The sequence below is a fragment of the Bubalus kerabau genome, chromosome 10 (genome assembly GCF_029407905.1).
Source record: "Bubalus kerabau isolate K-KA32 ecotype Philippines breed swamp buffalo chromosome 10, PCC_UOA_SB_1v2, whole genome shotgun sequence".
NCBI classification, from domain to species: Eukaryota; Metazoa; Chordata; class Mammalia; order Artiodactyla; family Bovidae; genus Bubalus; species Bubalus kerabau.
The window spans coordinates 14,615,998-14,640,838 of NC_073633.1; the positions used below are offsets into that span (position 1 = coordinate 14,615,998).

The following is a 24,841-nucleotide window of genomic DNA, read 5'->3' on the forward strand; positions in this document are numbered from 1 at the left end:
GGCTTAGAAGATGGAGGGAGAAGCTACATGCCCGTGAATGTGGGCAGCCCCAGAAGCTGAAAAGGGCTAGCAGACGGATTGTGCCCTAGAGCTTCTAGAATAAACTTTGCAGCCTCACAGACAACTTGACTTTAGCTCAGTGAGACTCACTTTAGACTTGTGACCCCTAAAACTTAAAGATAGTAAATCTGAGTTGTTTTAAGTCACTAAATTGGTGGCAATTTGTTGCAGCAGCCACAGAAAATGAACACCAACCATATAGATATAAAAGAAGCAGTATAAGGAAAGTAAGTAAGTGATGCAGGAAAGTAAGTGTGTTTGGGAGTGGTATGTTGCTCTCCCTCTCAAACATTTTTTTAGAAATGGCAACTACTGTTTCAGGTTCTAGACTTCTCACCCAGGTTTTATGCATCATGTGAGATGAAAACAGGACTGGATCTACACAGTAAGGAAAAGCTCAAACCCCATTTAGTATTTAGCTCAGAATTTACCTTAGAACCTGGAAAATCATCTCAAACAAGATAATGAAGCCACACCCTCAAGATCTTCCTCCAGAGAGTCTGAGAAACTATCAACTTCTGTTTCTAATTTAAAAAAAAAATTATTTGTGATGATCCAGTCAAACTGAAGCCAACTACTACAATGTGAGCACCATGCTGTACTCATGTTTGTGCCCTTGGTGTGTCACAGATCGGTTAATGAATAGAACCAAGTTCTTGTAAAGCACAGCTGGTGTCTGTGACCACCATGAGAATGTGCGTCTCAGCTTCCTGAGCTTAATACTGACAGCCTGGGCCGCTCCATTATGCATCCACCACATTTCCTCCAGGTTGCTCCCAGCCACTGTCTGAGGAGACAGGGAACATGGCATGCCTGTTGGCTGTGAGACATGAAACTCCTCTGACAGGTAACTTTGGCTTGGGGATCCCCACTGACCTAGAGAAAACACTCTAGACTGTGCTGCCCTCCAAGATGCTCTTTATTAAAACTTCCTTTCTTCCTCACTCCTTCACAGTCACAAACTCTCCCCTTTGCTCTGGCTCCCTCCCCATTTTCCCTTATAGGTGTTTCCCTCTAAATTCTCTTCCACATCTAATTCCATCATGCTATCTGCTTCTTGGGGGATCTTGATGAAGCATGGCTACTCTTAGGTACTATCAGATAGTAGAAGCAGATTTGTATCTGATGTACATTGTGTTCACCTTCTCACTTCCCCTCAACTTCCCTTCCTTCTTTTTGCCCCTGAGAGGCCCTGCCAAAAGGTGAGAGTCCTTTTCCTAAAATTTTCACTGGGCATGAGTTGAAACAATGTACTCATGGAGATGTGAAAACTTAGGCATTTGAAATGTTAGAGGAATGATAAATCTAAGGATAATGGAATTGGAGGGTTGTTTTAAGATCAGGCTGAGACTAAGACTAATAATAAGAAGCTGTGGTAACTAACATCATTTACAGACTTGAAGGTCACTCTCTCAGGACAAAAGAATTTAACATCCAAGCTAAGACCCTAGTGTATGTTGAAAACTTGCCATGAGGGTGACTCCTAGAAATCTGGAAAAAGCAACAGGCCTCACAGATCCCAATGTGAAATGCTTGAATTGCCAAGGTATACAAGAGAGGAAGGAATAAAGACGCAGGGAAGTGGGAATGCTGGAAGGGATACGCAACGTGAGGCCAGAACAAATATGTTTCCTAGGAAGGTCCCAAGGATACACCATTCACTAAGGGTGTTCGTTAGAAATGTGCTGGTGAGAGGGGCCCCAGCACCCCCATGAAGTTCACTGTGGCTCTCTTCTGCAGGCCAAGGTTAAAAGCAGGACAAGTGGTCACAGAATCTGATTCACTGATAGCAATAGAGATGAGAAGGCCCTGGAGCAATAGAGGCTACTGTCAACATTTTACCATCAGAAGTCAGAGGGTGACAGGGTCCACAGTTATGGGATGGTTAATAAAACAAAGCATCCCAAGGGGAAAAATAGCTGAGCAGCCAATTGATGGACTGAAAGTCACTCATTCGTGTCCAACTCTTTGTAACCCCATGAACTATACAATCCACGGAATTCTCCAGGCTAGGATACTGGAGTGGGTAGCCTTTCCCTTCTCCAGGGGATCTTCCCACCCCAGGGATTGAACCCAGGCCTCCCACATTGCAGGCAGTTTCTTTACCAGCTGAGCCAAAATAGCTGAGCAGCCAATAGACACTGCTTAATATATTCAATACATTGTCAAAACAGCCAGAATGGACAAGGGGGAGGTTGAGGGAAGTACTTAGTCTCTCATCAAGTTTTCAAGGACTGTTGAAGACAGGGTCCAAGCTGACACCAATACCCAACAACCAGAAACTTCATCATGAGCTCTGGGGCAGAGTGAGGGCCTACAGGGGTCAGGTAATTAATGGAGACTTGACCAAAGTCTAGGTCCACCAGGTCTGTGAATTCTCCTGGTACTCATTTCCCTGGTCCCCAAATATATCTTGGGATTGATGTATGTGGCAGTTGGAATAACCCATACACTGAGTTTGTTGATGAAAGCTATCATAGTAGGGAAGGTCAAGCGGAAGCTTCTGAAACGGCTCATCTCCCACCAAGATAGTGAAGTAAAAGCAGTATAACCCTGGAGAGGGATAGCAGAGATTAGTGCCACTCTTAAAGATGTAGTCACAGCAGTCCCTAGAATATCTCTGTTAATTTGCTGGTCTGGTCCTTAACAGAAACCAGATGGATTCTAAAGACTACTGCTAACTCAACCAAAATATAGTCCTGATCACTGTTCCCCAGCTAGGTGTAGTCTCTTTGCTAGGGCAGATAATATGGTCTCCAGTACTCAATATGCCTTCAAACTGTGGTGCTGGAGAAGACTCTTGAGACCCCTTGGACAGCAAGGAGATCAAACTAGTCGATCCAAAAGGAAATCAACCCTAAATATCCATTGGAAGGACTGATGCTGAAGCTGAAGCTCCAATACTTTGGCCACATGATGCCAAGAGCCGACTCACTGGAAAAGACCCTGATGCTGGGAAAGACCAAATGCAGGAGGAGAAGGGGACAGCAGAGGATGAGATGGTTGGATGGCATTATGGACTCAACGGATATGAGTTTGAGCAAACTCTGGGAAATAGTGAAGGACAGGGAAGCCTGGCGTGCTGCAGTCCATGGGGTCACAAAGAGTCAGACACAAGACAGAACAACATCTCAATATGCAACCATTGATTTGGTGAATGTGTGCTTTTCTATTCCAGCCAGGCAAAAAAGACGTGGCTCCAGGGCCATACTAACTCTCCCCCCATCTGTCACAATCTATAGACATCTTGACCACCCGGACATAGTGCAGAATATCATATAGATACATTACATTGATGACATCATGCTGATCTGGCAGGATAGGGTGCTGGCATTGCTGGCAACCTTGGTAAGACATATGCATTTCAGAGGGATGGAGACAAACTCTACAAAAATTCAGGCCCTGGCCAAGTCAGTGAAGTTTCTGCACATCCCATGGTTAGGTATGTCAGGACATTCCATTTAAAGCAAAGGACATATTTGTGCAGGATGCAGCCACTCTACAATAAAAGAAACACAGTGACTGTTAAGCTTCCTTGGGCTTTGGATACAACACATTCCACACCTAGGAAAACTGCTACAGCTCATACATCAGGTGATATGGAAGATGCCAAATTTAATTGGGCTGGGAGACTGGCTGTCCAGCAGTCCTCACTGCGGAACAAGCAGCACTGCTGCTTAGAACAAAAATCCCAGCACACCCTATGGGACTGAAGATGTTAGTAGTAGATACAGTGTAAAACTTTCAGCCAAGCCTCAGAGGAAGAATCACAACCCAGGCTCCTGCGGTTACGTACCAAGGTCAAAATGTGGCCTCTGTAACTTTACTTATTCCCAGAGAGTATTTATATACTCAGAGATCTTAAAATCATATACAGAACTAAATAAAGAATTGTAAAGTACCACAGTAATGTGCCATGGGAATTTCTGTTTGTTTCTGTTTATTTGTAGGATAACAATTACTAAGACAAAATGAGAAACATTGAAACAACTCTTGAAAAAACACAGTAGCTAGAGTATTGTGGAGAAACAGTAACACCTGTGTGACCACAAACCAATTTTCTCTAGCACTATTGTGATAAGACATAATGTTGTGGATAAATATTGCAATGTTAATATACATGTAAATAAAAATGCTCCTCATAAACATACTTTTGAAGTTCATTCTTAGTATTCATACTTATCTATAATGTATTATAAGAAGAGCTATGATCTATCATTTTTTATCAGAAAAACTGTTAGCAGTAACTTTTCTGCAGAAAAGTGGAAATTTTTCTATAATATGCTATTGTTTGCTTAGCTGGTGAGCAGATGTGAAATGGATTTTCTCTGTTTCTTACTGCCTTTCAAAAGGTGTACTTCTGATTTGCATTTGAGAATTACCATAAATTGTTATAAGCTTTGAAAACATGGTTTTTATATAGAACTGTAAAAAGGTTAAAAAACCAGCCCTTTTCCCTTTTAGCTCATCCTTCCCGTTTTCTATGGTCAGAGCAGATCTATAGGTCTAAAATGTCCAATTGACTGACAGGGCTAAAGCTCTCGGCTGTTTATTCAGATGTCAGGACAAAACTGAAATAAGTATGGCCAACAATGTAAGGTTAATCCAAATGGTCTCGCATATATTTTAGAAATATGGATAAAAGTAACAAATAATTCCCATTGTGCTTTACTGTGGATGCAGAATACCTGCAATATGGATTGGATAGTAGTAGGAAAGAGTATGTGAATAATTTAAACTAGATTATAAGACCAATGAGGCAAATTTGAGAATGTTTCATCACAGTTCAGTATGAATAGCGTAATTCTTCAGATTTACGTGATTTTTTTTTTTGTATGTGGATTCTGGGAACTCTGATAATTGAATACAATTTCAAAAGGGCTCAAGTCGGTGACCTCAAAACGAGGTTCACAGAACAATACACAACGATGTAGCCAGAAACAATAAAACACTGATGAACTGAGACGTAAGCATACTGGTAGGACATGACTGAATTTTCACTTATTTTGCTTTGGAGTTCTACTGGGTTGTCTTCAGACACCTTCCTTTTGTATCTGACAGTGTATCGCAAGAGTGTTAAGGGGAGAACCCAACAGTCTAGGGGATCCCGACAAAGTTTAGCACACAGCTCACGTAACGTCACGGCGTACTTCTTTCTGAATATGGGAGTTATCCCCCCGAAATGGAAGAAAATGCACACTTGAGGGTCCCTCTGAATGACTGGAGTTCAAAAATGCTCAGTTCCTTCGCCTTTGTCCTTCTCTCCCTGGGTTTGGAGGCCGCCTGTCCCGCAGGTCACACTTGCCACTCTCACTGCGCGGCTCACCTGCTCCGGACCCGAGCCTGAGGAACAGAAGACTCGCGCGCGCGGCCGCGAGCGGGCGGGGGCGGGAGACGCGGAGGGGCGGGGCCGACGCGCGCGAGCGAGGTGTGCGCGCCGCCGCCGCCGCGTCACCAGCGTGCGGCACGTGCCCGTGTTTACGTCCCTCGTGGAGCCGCTACGTCAGCAGCCGAATGGCAACATTGTGGCGATACTGAGGCTCCGCGCTCAGGAGACGCGTCCCTTCGTCAGGCCGGCTCCAGGCTGTCGAGAAGAAGAGGAGGAGGGGCGCGGAGATCCGCCAGGGCGAGAGGCGGAGGCTCGCAAGCCCAGGGCCCCGACCACCCACCCGCCCGCCCGTCCCCGCGCCACCCGCGCCTCACCTCCGGAGCGCCGCAGACTCAGCCCCGCGGCCTCGCTCGGGGGGCGGCCCGAGCGGGCGCGGGGCTTGTAAACAGACCCAGCCGCACGTGACCATGTGAACTACCTGCTCCGGGGACGCGCATTGTCTTTCCCGCGAGCCGCGCCACAAAGAAGCGCGACGAGTCCGAGCACGGAGAGACAGGCGAGCGAGCGGGGAGAGCCGGCCGGCGCGCTAAGATGGCTGAAGGCGCCCAGCGAGGGTGAGTGGGGGGCGCGGCGCAGCCAGCCGGCGAGTCCTCGCGCGGGCAGGGCCAGCGGCGCCTTCCCCGCGGCCTGGCGCCGGAGCCACCATGTCGTTTGCGCTGGAGGAGACGGTCGAGTCGGACTGGGTGGCCGTGCGGCCCCACGTATTCGACGAGCGCGAGAAGCACAAGTTTGTCTTCATCGTAGCCTGGAACGAGATTGAGGGCAAGTTTGCCATAACCTGCCACAATCGGACGGCCCAGAGGCAGAGGAGCGGCACCCGGGATCAGGCGGGGGCGCGAGGCGGCGCCGAGTCAGGCGCGCTCGCATCCGACGGGACTCGCGGGCCGGGCAGCCCGGCGGGCAAGGGTCGGCCCGAGGGCACTGCCTCCGCGACTCTGGGCAGGAGCCCCGGGTCCCGGAGGCGCCCAGCCTGGCCAGAGGGCAGCTCTCCGCGGAGCGCGTACAGCCTTCAAGGGGACCCGCCGCTGCGGAGTCCGGCCGGCAAAGGGGCGGAGAGTCCTCTCCGGAGCCCAGTGAGGGCCAACCCCAGCCCGGTCCGGAGGGCATCCGGAGGCAGAGATGTGGCGGGGTCCGCCGCTGCGGCACCCCCGCCGGCAGGCAAGGAGGCCCCGATGTCGTCGGTGCGGGTAGTGAGCGCTTGCGGGACGGTCACCGAGGAGATCGAGGTGCTGGAAATGGTGAGGGAAGATGAGGCGTACCCGGCGGCGCTGGCGCTCTCGGCCGCGGAGCAGCCGCCAGCGGCCGCCGAACTGGAGTCCCCGGCCGAGGAGTGCAGCTGGGCCGGGCTCTTCTCCTTCCAGGACCTGCGCGCCGTGCACCAGCAGCTGTGCTCTGTGAACTCGCAGCTGGAGCCGTGCCTGCCGGTGTTTCCGGAGGAGCCGTCGGGCATGTGGACGGTGCTGTTCGGGGGCGCCCCGGAGATGTCCGAGCAGGAAATCGACACGCTGTGTTACCAGCTCCAGATTTACCTGGGCCACGGCCTAGACACCTGCGGCTGGAAGATCCTGTCCCAGGTGCTGTTCACCGAGACCGACGACCCGGAGGAGTATTACGAAAGCCTGAGCGAGCTGCGGCAGAAGGGCTACGAAGAAGTGCTTCAGCGGGCCAGGAAGCGCATCCAGGAGGTAAGGACCCAGACTAGGCTCCAGGCATCGCTTTTGGCTGCTCCACGCTGCCGCAGACTGGAGCTTCGGTCCAGGTTGTGCGCATTTGGGACACTTGTTTTCCTAGCTAAACAAGGGGACAGGAGGGGTCCTGACCTTTCTTCCCCTTCATTCCTCTCAGAGGTGGGAAAAACCATGGCTTTCCTTAATTTGGCCTCTGAAGGAACTTGGATAAACCTTTAGATTTACGCCTCCTACTTATCATGTAAGTTCTATAAAGTGCTCTGTTTACTACTAAGTAATGGTAGTAAAATTAAAGCCACTCAGAAGAAAGATGTCCCATAAATATAAGCTAAATGAGTGATTCTCTTTGTCCCTACAGTTCTTTCCAGCAATAATTGCCCGGATCATTAAACTTACTTTCCTGGTGTCATGTTCGTTTATTTGAAAATGATTTGTCTTATGAAGTAAAATTGGTCCGTTTTTTGTCTCCAAATGTAATTTGGCAACTTTTGCAAATTTTAAATCAGCCTGTCCATGGACTTTTATACATACCTTAGGAATATCGCAAGCCTTTAAGGAGGGCTCGTGTTTCACTTGTTTTAGGGAGGAAAAAGGTCTTGGGCAGGAATGTTTACTATACTTTTGGCTTGACTAAAAGTAGTGCAGTCGCTTATTTTCAAACGAATCCTTAAAATTCCAGGAAATAATGGGAAAAGGTCTTAATGGTTATACATAGGGAGCTCTACGATGTGTAGGATGTATAATTGGAGGTCATGTGTACTTAAGAGCCTCTGCCGGAAAACTAAAAAAAGTATTCTCGTTCTCAAAGCAATTATTTTTATTATTAGTACCAATTGAGGTTGGAGTTGGGTTGGGGAAATGCCTCCTTTTGTCGTGTTTATATTCTTTGCCTATGTTTACATACTACTGGAATCTTGTAGTATGTGCCGGGAAGCAGGAACCTCCTGATTTCTTCATAGAATGTTCTCTATTCAGGATTTAGGAAATAATTCTTCCTCACTTGCTCCACAGTGCTTTCTTAAAACCTGGTGACTCCAGGTTTTCACTTCTTCCTGTTAGATACTTGATGCTAAACATCACCCATCATGATGTGATCCAATAGTTCTAGGGATCTGTTTTTATTTCCATTTTTATCATCTCACTTCTGGAGTCTTTGTTCTATTAATACCTTAAATCATTTTTGGAAGGAAGTGACAAATCTTAAATGGTCGTGTTCTCTTTAGAGTTTTCATAGTGACCTGTGTTTCCTTTAAACTGCAAGGACAAAGTTAGTGCTTCTTTTGCTTATTTGTTTTACAGGTATATATTATTATTTTTTTCTTTTGACTGTTCTATTTTTTAATCCCTAAATGTTGAAAATATGTTTGGTTTTAATTTTTTTGATACTCAGAAAAAGTAATGGTCTTTTTTTTTTTTTTTTTTTCATTCAAATTGGGTCAAAAATGAGGACTGCTGAGAAATAGTTTTCTAGAACTCATGTACATTTTGTTAGAAAGATTATTTTTCCTAATTAAGGTTATATTGACCATATGTTTTATTCTCTTTAACAGGATATTTAATTTTTTTGTAGAGTATTTTGGAGGAGGGGGAGCAACTCAATAAATGGAGTTTAAGTTTGTTGAACATTAAATACATAAATTTTGGGTTCTTCACATAGTTGACTGAACAGTATTTGAAAAATAGCTATCAGGGAAGGACAACAGATAGGTTCAATTATAATGCCCACCCTGATTTCTGCTGGAAGGCTATTTTGGAAGAAATTAGGCTCAGTAGGAGGAAAGGGTTGCATGATTAATCAGTGATGTCTACCATGAGTGTGACAGTGCGAGTGTATGGTATAACTGCCATATATTTTTTCTACCCCATCTGCTTAAAATTTTGCCGATTGAATGGCTTTCAGCAACATTCTTTCAGGTAAAATCTTTCTAGAAGTTGTGTCATTTTTTGTTATCAGTTCTATTGAGTTAGTAATTATGTCTAAATCAGTGTTGGTTTTTGTTTTTAATTCTCAGTCTCACAATTGTGGAATTAACCATAGGTTTTTTAAAGCTAGGTAATATGTGGTGAATCAGACATAGGTAATATGTGGTGAATCAGGTATGCGTTGCACGATCCTTTGGTCGTGCTTTTTCCTTTTTTAATTTCTCTGAGTTTATTTTCCAGTTCTTTATCTACAGTCTTCCTTTTCCAATATATTTAAAGGTTTTAATTTAAAGACCACACCAATTTGTGTTCAAAATGTCAGTAAATTGTTGAAGGAGAGGTTTGTTTTATTTATTTTTTTAATAGGACAGACAGTACAGTGAGATTGTAAACTTCTCAAGGTCACTGGCCTTGACAGTATCTTGGAATTCTCTTCTTTGCCACCCCTAGTTCAGGGCCACAAATCTTGTGAGCACTCTTAATAATAGTGAACAAAAGACACCAGTTTTTTTAAAAGATTTGGAAGAAGTGTTATTTTAATATAAAGTTGCAAGTAAATTTTTAAGTTGATAAATGTAAATTCCTCAAGGAACCCTGCTATTTATAAACTAGGAGAAAAATCTGTTTAAACTATAAAAACATAACCTCCTAAATAAGGAGTGGTTATCTGGGGTTGGTGAATTTCCTGTGAATTGAGAGGAGCTATTGATGAACTTTAGTGGAATACCTAAAGTGGTGTGCAGAGTTTATATGCATAGGCATATTTGTAGTTTTGGAGAGAAAGACTGAAAGGTATTCTTCAAAAAGAGCCTTAAAATCACAATTATAAAGTATCTACTTTGTAAACTTAGGACATAACCTCTTTTGGAGTTTAGTTTTGGGACTATGTTTATGGTTTATATGGGGTTATAAGAAGTACTCCTATATCTGTCTTGTGGAGTATTGAAGTATTTACTAAACCTTACATTTTCTGCCAAAAGTTTTTGTTAATAGTTCACAAATTTGGTCAACTCACTAGTTTGTAAGGAGGTACTTTATACAATACTAATGAAATTATTTTTAGATGAATTAAGAATTGTAGATTGTATACTATTTAGGCCTTTAATCTTGAGTAAAAATGAAATGTAAAATTTATTCCATGGTAGGCTTGTCTTGAACTTTAACAAGGATTTACTGTAAGTAGTGCTGTTTATATAGCAAGCGCTCAATCCCTGAATGAATCAAGTGCCATCAGGACCTCTTGGAATGGTTTCAACAGTAGCTTTGGTTGTTGGTTAAAAGTTGAGTATTGTATTATAAGCCATAGTATGGTTTACCCTGTGATGATTTGAAATAAAAGTTTCAGTATAAGGACAACTATTGAAATCATTGTGGTCCTTTAAATAGTAAACCTTAACTATGATGATAGAGTTGATTAAAATCTAAAAATCAGTGCTCACTTTGGAATTTATTATTTATAGAATTGCTCAATTCTAACTTTTCCAGTTGAAACCACTGAGAGAAGCACGTGTTTTCAAAAGTAGCCATGTAAGGCACACAGTAGACAGAGACTACCTTGTGTTTGGGGTCAGAAGGATGTGGGTTTAGGTGAGTGCTCATCATTTCTGTGACCTGTTTAGTTATTTAACCTCTTTAAAACAGAAATGGGGGAAATACTTAAAGGATTTCTGAAGATTTAAGACATTATGAAAAAGTGCCTAACAAAGTGTTTGGCATCCAGAAAGTGTTGTTTCAAGGGAATGTAAATATTTATTGGCACTATTTTAGGTGTTGGGTACTTCACATTACCTATCTTCATCCTCCATACTGCTTTTTGAGGCAAGTGATGTTTTACACCTATTTTACTGAAGGAGAAGTTGATTTGGCCAACTTTGACCAGCTTTTTTGGGGCTCCAAAATCACTGCAGATGGTGACTGCAACCATGAAATTAAAAGACGCTTACTCCTTGGAAGGAAAGTTATGACCAACCTGGATACCATATTAAAAAGCAGAGACATTACTTTGCCAACAAAGTTCCGTCTAGTCAAGGCTATGGTTTTTCCAGTGGTCATGTATGGATGTGAGAGTTGGACTGTGAAGAAGGCTGAGTGCTGAAGAATTGATGCTTTTGAAGTGTGGTGTTGGAGAAGACTCTTGAGAGTCCCTTGGACTGCAAGGAGATCCAACCAGTCCATTCTGAAGGAGATCAGCCCTGGGATTTCTTTGGAAGGACTGATGCTGAAGCTGAAACTCCAGTACTTTGGCCACCTCATGCGAAGAGTTGACTCATTGGAAAAGACCCTGATGCTGGGAGGGATTGGGGGCAGGAGGAGAAGGGGACGCCAGAGGATGAGATGGCTAGATGGCATCACCGACTCGATGCACATGAGTTTGAGTGAACTCCGGGAGTTGGTAATGGACAGGGAGGCCTGGTGTGCTGCAATTCATGGGGTCGCAAGGAGTCGGACACGACTGAGCGACTGAACTGAACCAGCTAAGGAGTGACTAAACTCAGATTCAACTTCGATTTGTCCTCATTCAAACATATGCCTTTTCTGCATGTTTCTGCATGCCTTTTCTGCCTTTTTTCCGTGATGACATTAGAAGGGATGTCAGTCTCCACTCCTGAGAATGGGAGCATGGCATCAGTATTTTAAAATCTAATTGGTTCGGTAATGCGCTTTTAAGGTAATGCATTTGTTTTATTTCCAACTAATCGTGACAGGCTGTAGGGCATAGTCCTCATGTTATGTTTTAGAAGCAGGTTGCCTAGGATGCCAGGATGGGTTTATGTTAGACCAGAGTGCCCAATCACTGTTTTCCTTTGTGTTTTAAAATGACTCGTCTATAAACAACTCCTGACTTGAGTTGTTCAGCAGAAGGTCAAGGAGCTCTGTGAAGATTGTTTACTTATCATTTTCCTCCTCCCATTTATGACTTTACTGATTTTCCCAGGAAAACTAAGATTAGCTATAGAACTGGAGCACTGCTAAAATCCCAACTACAGACAGTCCTTGACTTAAGGTCATTCAGCTTTAAAATGATATGAGTGAGATACCCATTCAGTAGGAACTGGACTTCCTCTCCTGGGTTCCATACTCTTTTTTAACACTGGGCAGTGAGTGGTCACTCCCAGTCAGCCATGGGATCAGAAGGGTAAACAACCATTCTGTGCTCATACAACCCTTCTGTTGTCACGTCAGTACAGTATTAAAATCAAGCACTTGAGCTATTCAGCACTTTATTATAAAGTAGACTTTGTTTTAGATGAGTTTTGCCCAAGTATAGGGTAACGTGAGTGTTCTGAGCATACTTAGGCTAGGCTAAGCTATAATGTTCAGTGGGTGAGGTATACTGAATACAGTTCTGACTTAGAGTATTTTCAACTTATGATGCGTTTATTGGGCAGTGACCCCAGTGCAAGTCAAGGAAGATCTGTTATACTTGCTGTATACTTGTTATATATATATGCATATATCTAATATGTCACTAGAGAAATGACAGTCGTTTAGGAGCCCTAGGATGCTAGTCTTTGGGCCAGGGAGCCACGACCCATGATTAGGTATACGTAGTAGAAGCAGGCTGGGGAGGGACATAATGTACTCGGTTGCAGTGGAGAGAGAGCCATTCCGCCTGGATAGTTACATAAACAGTGCAAACTGCTCTCTTACCATAAAACACAGTTATGGGATAATGAAGCTAAATGAATTTTGTGGGATTCCTGAAAATTATGATGAAAGAGTTAAAAGCTGGAAGTATTAAAATAATGACTTAGATATTTATCGTTTTCTTCAATCCTATGCCCTAATAAACTTTTGGCGATTTTTCATATAACTGGGGAAAAAAAAAGATAGGTGTGGGAAAAAAGTTGGATATGTGCTTCTGTGTTAGTCTTTCTGTAAAACAGAAAAATGGAGGCTGGTGGCAGGATGGCAGCCTTCCCAATAAATAATTGATGTGGTGGTTTCTCTGCTTGCTGTTTGACATCACATGATGCCTGGCCCACCAGATATTTCACAGACATGTTTCCTCCTTGCAAGAACAAGGCCAGCTTGGACAAATATAATACTTCTGTAATGTGAGTACAAGGGTGTGTGTGTGCATGTGTGTGTGCGTGCGTGTTGAAGGGAGAATGTGAGTGGGAGGTTTGGTTTGTCAAACATAACAGTTGTTATGGTTGAATTAGCAATCTTCATTCCCCAGATCTTCACATATAACTTTAGTCTCACTGTTCTCCATTGCTGCTTTATTTGGCCTCTTATTGACTGTAGGATATTGTTGGAAGTGGTACTTGAAAGCACAGGGTGACTTTCCATTGATGTTTAGATTTATGTGTGCTTATTTTTTTTGTAATGGGAGATTTCCCTATGGCTCTTTTTATTACTCATTAACAGGCCAGCATTTGCTGCCTTTGAAGCTGCCCAGTTTCCTTAGCTGTCATAGGAGAAAAATTAAGTATTAAGGGTAAAAGACAGGCAGTGAAGACTAAACAGTAGTTCGTGGTGCTAATTGCTTTTTGGTATAGGTGGTGAAGTTCATTTGGCTTTTCAGGCTTCTTATAGGGGACTGTTAATGCCAACTAGGCTTAACACAGAGTGTCTAAGTCATTATAACTGTGTGGGGCAGAGAAGGATTCATTCAGCAAAAGGCTAGAAAATTTTGTGAGTTGTTTTTCCTAAATATCGGGGATTGCCTTTATCCTTGTCCTTGAATTTTAAATTTTAGTTATAATTTGGTATAATATATAACTTCAAATTATAGTGAAGCTTTTGTATAATAGGCTGTGAAAGAAATATAAGCCTTGTGGGCTAGACATTTTTAGAGAATGGTCTTAAGGAAAAAGGAAGTTCATTTAATGATTTGGGGCTTTATTGTAGCGTTTAAGGTTATAGTGAGGGTGATGGCTTGGGACTTAGTTTATTCAACCAGTATTAGTGCATTCATATAATATAGGCACAGAGAGAATACAGTGATAAACAGGAATGGTCATTTTCCTCAAGAAAAATGTTTTAATTAAAATTGGTCACCAACTTGCTGCTGCTAAGAATTAGTTGAGGCAGGGTATACTTTTAAAGGAATGTCTCACTGCACTATCTTAATTAGTGCTTAGTGGGAAGAAAATTTACTGAACATAGCTCAGGAGAATCTGTGTTTTTGTCCTAGTTCTGATACTAGTGGCTTGACCTTATGCTGTCACTTACTTTATTTGGGCCTTAATTTCATGTTTGGAAAATGAAAATACATTGTTCTTTTCCTTAAGGATCCAGGGCAGTTTACAAGCACAGTATGGCAAGAGCTGGGACCTGGTCCACATGTTTTATGTATTTGTCTCCAGGTTTGGGTTTCTCAGCAGCAAGGTGACTAAGACATAGCAGTTTTAATGATGCTAATAGTTTCTTTCAGTACAGCTCGGTTCCGTTGCTCATTCGTGTCCGACTCTTTGCAACTCCATGGACTGCAGCACTCCAGGCCTCCCTCTCCATCATCAACTCCTGGAGTTTACTCAAACATGTGTCCAATTGAGTTAGTGATGCCATCCAACCATCTCATCCTCTGTCATCCCCTTCTCCTGCCGTCAATCTTTCCCAGCATCAGGGTCTTTTCACAGGAGTCAGTTCTTCCATCAGGTGGCTGAAGTCCAAAGTATTGGAGTTTCAGCTTCAGCATCAGTGAAGCTGAATGAATATTCAGCATCCAATGAATATTCAGGACTGATTTCCTTTAGTATGGACTGGTTGGATCTCCTTGCAGTCCAAGGGACTCTCAAGAGTCTTCTCCAACACCACAGTTCAAAAACCATCAACTCTTTGGTGCTTAGCTTTCTTTATAGTCCAACTCTCACATCCATACATAACTACTGGAAAAACCATAGCTTTCACTAGAGGGACCTTTGTTGCCAATAATGTCTCTTCTTTTTAATATGCTGTCTAGTTTGGTCATAACTTTTCTTCCAAGGAGCAAGTGTCTTTTAATATCAAGGCTGCAGTCACCATCTGCAGTGATTTTGCAGCCCCCAAAGATAGTCTGTCACTGTTTCCGTTGTTTCCCCATCTATTTGTGAACAAGTAATCTCTGGGAGTTGGTGATGGACAGGGAGACCTGGCGTGGTGTGATTCATGGGGTCGCAGAGTCAGACATGACTGAGCGACTGAACTGAACTGAACTGAACTGAATGGGACTGGGTGCCATGATCTTAGTTTTCTGAGTGTTGAGTTTTAAGCCAACTTTTCGCTCTCCTCTTTGACTTTTTCATCAAGAGGTTCTTTAATTCTTCTTCACTTTCTGCCATAAGGGTGGTGTCATCTGCATATCTGAAGTTATTGATACTTTTCCCAGCGATCTTGATTCTAGCTTGTGCTACATCCAGCCTGGCATTTCGCATGATGTACTCTGCATTTAAGTTAAATAAACAGGGCGAAAATATACAGCCTTGATGTACTCCTTTCCTGATTTGGAACCAGTCTGTTGTTCCATGTCCAGTTCTAACTGTTGCTTCTTGACCTGCATACAGATCTCTCAGGAGGCAGGTCAAGTGGTCTGGTATTCCCATCTCTTTCAGAATTTTCCACAGTTTCTTGTGATCCACACAGTCAAAGGCTTTGGCATAGTCAATAAAGCAGAAATAGATGTTTTTCTGGAACTCTCTTGCTTTTTTGATGATCCAACGGATATTGGCAATTTGATCTCTGGTTCCTCTGACTTTTCTAAATTCAGCTTGAACATCTGGAAGTTCACGGTTCACATACTGTTGAAGCCTGGCTTGGAGAATTTTGAGTATTACTTTACTAGCATGTGAGATGAGTGCAATTATGTGGTAGTTTGAGCATTCCTTGGCATTGCCTTTCTCTGGGATTGGAATGAAAATTGACTTTTTCCAGTCCTGTGGCCACTGCTGAGTTTTCCAAATTTGCTGGCATGTTGAGTGCAGCACTTTCACAGCATCATCTTTCAGGATTTGAAATAGCTCCACTGGAATTCCATCACCTCCACTAGCTTTGTTCGTAGTGATGCTTCCTAAGGCCCACTTGACTTCACATTCCAAGATGTCTGGTTCTAGGTGAGTGATCACACCATCGTGATTATCTGGGCTGTGAAGATCTTTCTTGTATAGTTCTTTTGAGTATTCTTGCTACCTCTTAATATCTTCTGCTTCTGTTAGGTCCATACCATTTCTGTTCTTTATTGAGCCCATCTTTGCATGAAATGTTCCCTTGATATCTCTAATTTTCTTGAAGAGACCTCTAGTCTTTTCCATTGTATTGTTTTTCTCTATTTTTTTGCATTGATCACTGAGGAAGGCTTTCTTATCTCTCTCTGCTGTTCTTTGGAACTCTGCATTCAAGTGGGTATATCTTTCCTTTTCTCCTTTGCCTTTCAGTTCTCTTCTCAGGTATCCTTAAGGCCTCATCAGACAACCATTTTGCCTTTTTTCATTTCTTTTTCTTGGGAATGGTCTTGATCACTGCCTCCTGTACAATGTCAGGAACCCCCGTCCTTAGTTCATCAGGCACTCTGTCTATCAGATCTAATCTCTTGAATCTATTTGTCACTTCCACCGTATAATCGTAAGGGATTTGGTTTAGGTCATACCTGAATGGTCTAGTGGTTTTCCCTACTTTCTTCAGTTTAAGTCTGGAATGTGGCAATAAGGAGTTCATGATCTGAGTCATAGTCAGCTCCCAGTCTTGTTTTTGCTAACTGTATAGAGCCTCTTCATCTTTGGCTGCAAAGAATATAATCAATCTGATTTCCGTGTTGACCATCTGGTGATGTCCATGTGTAGAGTCTTCTCTTCTGTTGTTGGAAGAGGGTGTTTGCCATGACCAGTGTGTTCTTTTGGCAAAACTCTCTTTGCCATCTTTGCATGAAGTATTTCCTTGGTATCTCTAATTTTTTTGAAGAGATCTCTAGTCTTTCCAATTCTATTGTTTTCGCCTATTTCTGTACTCCATTCTGTTTCCTTCATTCTGTACTCCAAGGCCAAATTTTCCTGTTACTCCAGGTATTTCTTGACTTCCTACTTTTGCATTCCAGTCGCCTATGATGAAAAGGACATCTTTTTTGGGTGTAAGTTCTAGAAGATCTTGTAGGTCTTCATAACCATTCAACTGCAGCTTCTTCAGCATTACTGGTCGGGGCATAGACTTGGATTACTGTGATATTTAATGGTTTGCATTGGAAATAGAGATCATTCTGTCGTTTTTGAGATTGCATCCATGTACTGCATTTCGGACTTTCGTTTACTATGATGGCTACTCCATTTCTTCAAAGGGATCTTGCCCACAGTAGTAGATATAATGGTCATCTGAGTTAAATTCACCCATTGCAGTCCATTTTAGTTTGCTGATTCCTAAAATGTTGATGTTCACTATTGCCATCTCCTGTTTGACCACTTCCAATTTGCCTTGATTCATGGGCCTGACATTCCAGGTTCCTATGCAGTATTGCTCTTTACAGCATCGAACATTACTTCCATCACCAGTCACATCTACAACTCGGTGTTGTTTTTGCTTTGGCTCCGTCTCTTCATTTTTTCTTTCTTTAGGCTTTGAAAAAGGTCTAATTCGTTTTTTAGCACATGGGGGCGTTAAAGCATGCAGGAGTGGTGTTTCTGTTTTTTCTGTTTATTTTCTTTTCCTCACTTTGTTTGTTACCTGTCTTTAAGGTGGATTTTGATGTTGAGTGCTTTTCCCTACAGACTTTATTATTAAAATTGCTTTCCCATCAGTGTTTTGATAGCTTGCTAAAGTTACATTTACAAAACCAATGTCTGATTACTAACTGAAAGTCTTTCTTCCCCTTCACCGTCCTATCTAGGTGAGTCTGTCACCTCTTTGCTGACTTTTTGTTGTTGTTTTCTTTACTGAGTGTTAACAAGGTCATAACTGGAATGACCGATGTGTAGAGACTTGTGTGAGGCCCTAGTTTTTGATGATCACAGTGAGTGAAGTGAAAGTCACTCAGTTGTGTCCGACTCTTTGTGACTCCATTGACTATAGCTCTCCAGGTTCCTCTGTCCATGGGATTCTCCAGGCAAGAATATTGGAGTGGGTTGCCATTCCTAGTGATCACAGTAGCTAACCTTTACTAAATGCTTTCTATGGGTTGGGCACTGCAGAGGTCTTTAAATATATTAACTCAGCATGTTGATAGGAGTTAAGAGGTAGGGTTTCAGTGAGTTTGAGTCCTGGCTCCTCCACTTAATAGCTTTATGAATTTGGGCCCACTTAATTCTCTTAAATGCCTTAGCCTCCTCATCTGTAAAGTGAGGAGAATAATACTACTGCCTCATAGAGGACTGAAAAGTAGCTTTTCTATAAAGTACTTAGTGTCATTTACTCAATAAACACTTAATGTTAACTCTTGTTAGTATTAATCTTCATATCAACCTAAGAGGCAGGGATTTTACAATAGAGCAAACAGGTTCAAAGAAATGAGATAAACTTGCCTAAGACAACATATGCATATGTGAAAACCAGGTTCAATTGCATGCCTGATTCTAGCCAGTTTTCTTAACCACTGGACTCTCTTCATTCCTGTAGAAAGGGAGTGAGGCTAACTGATAAACTTAGCCTTTGTCAAGTTGAAATACATGGTCAGTGTATTCATCACTGGACAAAAATATTGCAACAGTTTCTGGCTGATAACTGTTTCTGCAAAACCTTGGCTATGTATATATACTGTGTTGTCTATCATTGGAGAACACTGTAATCCCAAAGGAAGTGAATTTAAATTTGTACATGTATTACACATAAAACTTTAATGTGAGACAGAATGCATATGTCTCATACAGACTCATAAAAATAATTTTCCTGTAACCACAAGAAGAATAAATGGTATACTGATATTTAATCTATTACAAATTCTGTTCTGTATTAAGGTAGCTAAGGGTGACTTGGTTTAGATGGTATGATAATACTTTTAAGAAAGTTTATTTTCTCCTCTAAACATTTCCTAATACTTTTTCCTTCCACAGTAGTAATAGGGAATTTGGTGTATTATAAGGTAAGACCTGAAATCTACCTCCTTTCTCTTGCTGTTTATTACCATTTCAAACAAGTAGTGCATAACTTTGTATAGTTAATATTGAACTCCCTTTTCTGTCATAACTATACTAATTTTTCTGGCTATGCAGGGAAGGAGGGCAATTAAGTATGTTAACTCTCTTGATTTATTTTTAGTTGGAAATTCTCCCCCTGCCCCTTTTTTATTAAGTGTTGTGAATTTGGGTGTTGGACTTGCTAACTGAAAATGAAAGGTGGTGACAAGAGGGTTAGAGGGAGTTTGGGATTGACATGTACACACTGCTATATTTAAAATAGATAACAAACAGAGATCTACTGTTATAGCACAGGGATCTCTACTCAATACTGTGTAATAACCTAAATGGGGAAAGAATTTGAAAAAGAATAGATACATGTATTATGTCACTGAATCCCTTTGCTGTACACCTCAAACTGATACAGCATAGTTAATTAACTATACTCCGGTATAAAATAATAAAAAGAAATGGAGGATTAAGAGAGAAGGGAGCAAGAATTACTTTAGCAATATCTAAACTTGAAAAACATGCATTATTTTAAGAAAAGGAAATTATGTGCCAGCTCACAGTGAAGCCTGTCAGAGTACTTGATTTTGTGAAGTGTTAATAAAAGATCTCTGGCTCCCTTGAGGGCCTTGGAGTTAGGTCTTGAGCAGGTTTTACTTTATATGTTGAGTCTTATGAAACCTAAGACTTGGGGGGAAAAGTATTTATTTATTTATTTTTATTGAGGTATAATTGATTTTCAATATTAGTTTCAGGTATATAACAGGGATTCAAAATTTTTATGTATTCAGATCAGATCAGATCAGATCAGTCGCTCAGTCGTGTCCGACTCTTTGCGACCCCATGAATCACAGCACGCCCCGCCTCCCTGTCCATCACCAACTCCCAGAGTTCACCCAGACTCATGTCCGTCGAGTCAGTGATGCCATCCAGCCATCTCATCCTCTGTTGTCCCCTTCTCCTCCTGCCCCCAATCCCTCCCAGCATCAGGGTCTTTTCCAATAAATCAACTCTTCACATGAGGTGGCCAAAGTACTGGAGTTTCAGCTTTAGCATCATTCCTTCCAAAGAAATCCCAGGGCTGATCTCCTTCAGAATGGACTGGTTGGATCTCCTTGCAGTCCAAGGGACTCTCAAGAGTCTTCTCCAACACCACACTTCAAAAGCATCAATTCTTTGGCGCTCAGCCTTCTTCACGGTCCAACTCTCACATCCATACATGACCACAGGAAAAACCATAGCCTTGACTAGACGAACCTTTGTTGGCGAAGTAATGTCTGTGCTTTTGAATATGCTATCTAGGTTGGTCATAACTTTCCTTCCAAGGAGTAAGCGTCTTTTAATTTCATGGCTGCAGTCACCATCTGTAGTGATTTTGGAGCCCAGAAAAATAAAGTCTGACACTGTTTCCACTGTTTCCCCATCTATTTCCCATGAAGTGGTGGGTATATTTCATTAAAAGTTACTATAAAATATTGTCTATATTCCCTCCTTGCTGTACAGTATATCCTTGTAGCTTATTTATTTTATAGACAATAAATGTGTACTTTTTAATCCCCTTAATTCTATCTTGCCCATCCCCCTTTCCCTTTGCTCATTGGTAACCACTAGTTTGTTCTCTGTTATTATGTGAGTCTGTTTTGTTTTTGTTGTTGTTATGTTCATTCATGTATTTTTTAGACTCCGTATATAAGTGAAATCATATAGTATTTGTCTTCTTCTCTGAGTTAAGCGTATTATCCTCCAAGTCCATCCATGTTGTTGCAAATAGCAAAGTTTCTTTTTTTTAAAGTGACTGAGGAGTATTCCATCGTATGTGTATTTCATCATGTTTTCAGTCTTCCTAGACCCGGAAGATTGGTATCTTTCAGGTAAGGGAAAGGTAATAGACTGGTTATGCATAGGGACAAGTTGGGCAGTGGTTAATGGCTTGAGTTAGGCCGCAAGGATTCACACTTTACCTCAACCTTTCACCAGCTCCCTAACTTTAGGCAGATTACTGAGCCTGTGCCTCTGGTTCTTATTTCTGTAAGTGGCCATAATAGTTATACCTGCATCACTGATTTGTAAATGCATACTGATTCAGAAATGTTAAATATGAATTTTAGAACTTTTGAACTATGGAATCATTTATGCATTAGTTTCTGCTTTCTCATGTTGCTCCTACACCTACTTTAGTTTAATCTCACAATTTCATCCCTAGACTTATTTTAGCTCTCCTTCAATGTCTTCCTTGCAAAGTAGCCTTTGTAATACTTGCTCCCAAGCATTACTTTGCACATCTTCATACCCAACTCTTAGCTGTAATATACACGCATCAAGCCGACCTCTTGTATTGCTAACCATTGTCCTGTAACAGAGCCCAAATCCTGGTCTTCGGTATCATCCGTTTTCTGGTTAACCCGCCAGTTAATCTCTTTCTTTTCTCTACATGAACCTTTCATTATTCTAGTCAAGCTCCTTTACACATTGTTCACTGAACGTACTGTACACCATGTATCGTATAATAGGAAGGACACCTTCCTCCCCTGCCCATGTTGTCCTTTTTTGGTTTAAGTTCTTTCTTTCCAGGGCCAGGTCAGGTACCCCTCCTGAAGAAGTCATTTATGACCACTTTCAGAAACCAGGACTTTCTGTCAGAAATTCAAAGATCAGAGACGCATTATATTACATATGGTTCACATCATTCATGACTGCTTTTCTGATTTTTCTCTTTATGGATTCCCTCCTACCCCTTAAAATGCATTGTAAGGCCCAGGAGACAAAGGTGGGTTTGCTATTATTCTTTTCTAATGCCTCAATTCCCCAGTGTTTCTGTACTCAGTGGATGTTTTTTTGATATGTTATAAAGTTGGTTTCTGTATATGACATGTATACATGTACCTAACATTTTAATTAAAGGTACTTCCTCCCCAGAAGTAAAATGAAATTAAATTTGCCACTCATCTATGAAATAATCTGAAAACCAATTTTCAAAATAGTAGCCCTTATACTTTCCAAAATTGGATTTCAGCATTAATAGTCCCTAATAAATAATCAGTGATTACCATAGTAATAAAAATGATTCAACACTTGTACAAACCAAGAACAGAGTTGAGCAGTGTGCTCTGTGTGAAAATGTATGTGGTGTTGGTCATTCCTTGTCATTGGTAAAACCAGTCCCCTGGGCCTAAGGGAAATTCCCAGGACCACAGATCCAGGTGGATTGCTGGGGCAGGCCTCCCTCTCCATCATAGCACCTCATTGCTAGTTTTGTGTTACCCTTTTCCACAAGAAGATAATTATTTGCATGTCTTAATAATAATTTAAAGGAGTGTTCTACTTATTAGGCTAATGTGTTTAATTAATGCTGTATTATTTGTAGATTTTATGTTGCTTCTTAAATATTTTAATTTAAAAAAGGAGGCACTCTTGGGTTTGACACATTAAAGTAGGAAGAAAGTTCTGAGACTCGGGGCAGGAGAGAGTTTAGCTTCTAAATTTTATACCCAGGACTTCACAAATTATCTGAGGATCTTCAAGGATAGTGGCAGTCCTATCCCTTGGAGGAGGGAATAGCTATCCACTCCAGTATTCTGGTCTGGAGAATTCCATGGACAGAGGAGCCTGGCAGGCTACAGTCCGTGGGGTTGCACAGAGTCAGACATGACTGAGTGACTTTCACTGTAATCCTGAAGTCAGAGAGCAGGTTCTATAACTGATTGGCACCCTGCGGGAGGGGGACTCAGTTAAGCACAGGAGGTGCTTTCTTCCTTTCCCCTATATTTGTAACTTTTCACAGGGTTAAAAAGCCAAAGTTGAATAGACTAAAGAAGGGAGTAAATGGCACAAGTTTATTTTGTACTTTCTCTGTTACAATGGTTATAGGGAGTCTTGAAATTTTTTAAAAGCTGTTGTCACTGACTCCTTTAAGAACCTGATGAAAGTTGTGGGATCCTTGCCCTAGAGAAACTTTGCGATAAGCTGAACTTTGTTTCAAATATCAGAGTAGGTTAGGAGCTTAGTTGTTATCAGAATTAGACTGGGGGAAACAAAAAAGGTGTCTGTTAGGGAAGCTGGAAGGAAGGGAAAAGAAGTGTTCTACTTATTAGGCTAATGTGTTTAATTAATGCTGTATACAATTCTGCTTCGTTTCTTTTAAGTGACTCAGTAGAGCAAAATGACATTCTAAATAAATCGCACGAGTGATGTGTCATATTTTGAAACAAGTAATTCAGTTTTTTACTTTCTAAGCCCTGTTCCTGTCTGCCCTCCTTTCCACTGCATCCTGTAATGAGTATCTCTATTTTGTATTGGGTGCACTTAAGCCCTTCCAAAATCACCCTTTGTAGGCATGTTGTATTCTCATAGGTCCATCTGTATTCTGACTCAGTTTGTATCCATCAGTGAATCTTCTCAAGTTTAGCAAACAGTATTCTCTCCATTTTAAATTCAGGCCTTCTCTATACCTCTACCTCAGATATTCTTAATCCTAAGTAAGCTAACTCTCTTTCCAATTTCTTTCTACTCTTTTTGTGCATATTATTTATAGCACCTTTTACATTTAACAATTAATAACCTGCAAATAACCACAGTTCATTTAATCCCTGTATTTAGTCAGTTTTGGTTAGCAAAGTAGAAAATTAAATGTGTTATTGTAACAGGTTGTGATTATCTTTTACAGTTGAAGTCTTTTATCATGGATTATAGGAAATGGTTTAGACTAAACAGTCTAATGCTTAGTAAATTGCCTCTTTAGATATTTTAAAATTCATTTCCTTTAAGATTATTTTCAGATACTTATATTAACGTAAATTGCTGATTGAAGCTATAATTGGTTTTTAGGTAATCTAATGTTGGAAAAACGTGAAACTTTATAGCTAAGAAGACAAATTAATAAATTAGCAGTGTTAGGTGAGATGCCTTGGGCTTCTCTGCAGGAGTATTAAGTTTAGTTGGTGCATAATAGCTTTGTAAAGTACCGCTCTGTTTGTTGATCAAAGGCATTTGGGAAATATATAACTGTTAATATTTGAGTAGAATAACTGAATTTCTTGTGGTTGCAAACCTGTGTAGAATCCGATTGTGGTTTAATTAACAAGCATATGGTGACAGTTTTTGTGTCGGTGCTGAATAGTATCTAAACTGGTGCCTTGCATTTACTTTAGTGTCCCTGTAAGAAGAGCTCAGAGAAGCCCAGTATCTGAGGATTGTCTTACTGTTGAGTCCTCTCGATTGCTTGTAAATGGCTTGGAGAACTTTTATTATTGAAACATCTTTTTTAACAGTTCTGCTATTCCTAGGACTTGGTAGAAAAATCAACCTGAGTGTTCTATTTTCAAGTGGAATAATACAGAAGGGGCTTCTTTCAATGTACATTTTCTTGCAAGGAGAGAATTATTGCCTTTATTATAACAATAAAAAGATTGTTTAGGGAATTCTCTGGTAGTCCAGTAGTCAGGACTCTGTGCTTTCTTTGCTGAGGGCCCGAGTTCAATCCCTGGTCAGGGAACTAAGATACCACAAGCTGTGAGGTGGGGCCAAAAAAAGGATAGTTTATGACTCATTGTACAGTTAGCCGCTGCTTTGTTGCTATTGCACACTCATGTGACAACACTCCCCTCCCATTTTATTGTCCTGTCCTTCCTTAATCTGGTTATTTTATTTCAGATATGTTGCAGCCTTGGTGTTAAGCCTAGGAGCATCTTTGCCACTAATTAGAACTGATTTCTGGGACTTGAGAAGAGTGTTTTGATTAGAAATTGATTTTCACA

The 24,841-nt window shown here is 41.5% G+C and overlaps 1 protein-coding gene across 1 annotated transcript in view; it reads left to right on the forward strand.

Moving 5' to 3' along the window:
• Positions 1–5,558: 5,558 nt before the first annotated feature.
• JMY (junction mediating and regulatory protein, p53 cofactor) overlaps positions 5,559–24,841 on the forward strand; it is a 78,198-nt gene continuing 58,915 nt past the window's right edge. Inside the window, exon 1 of the mRNA XM_055536659.1 lies at positions 5,559–7,134. Within this exon, the coding sequence (XP_055392634.1) occupies positions 6,094–7,134 (1,041 nt within the window). The 5' untranslated portion in view covers positions 5,559–6,093. The remainder of the gene's footprint in view (positions 7,135–24,841) is intronic.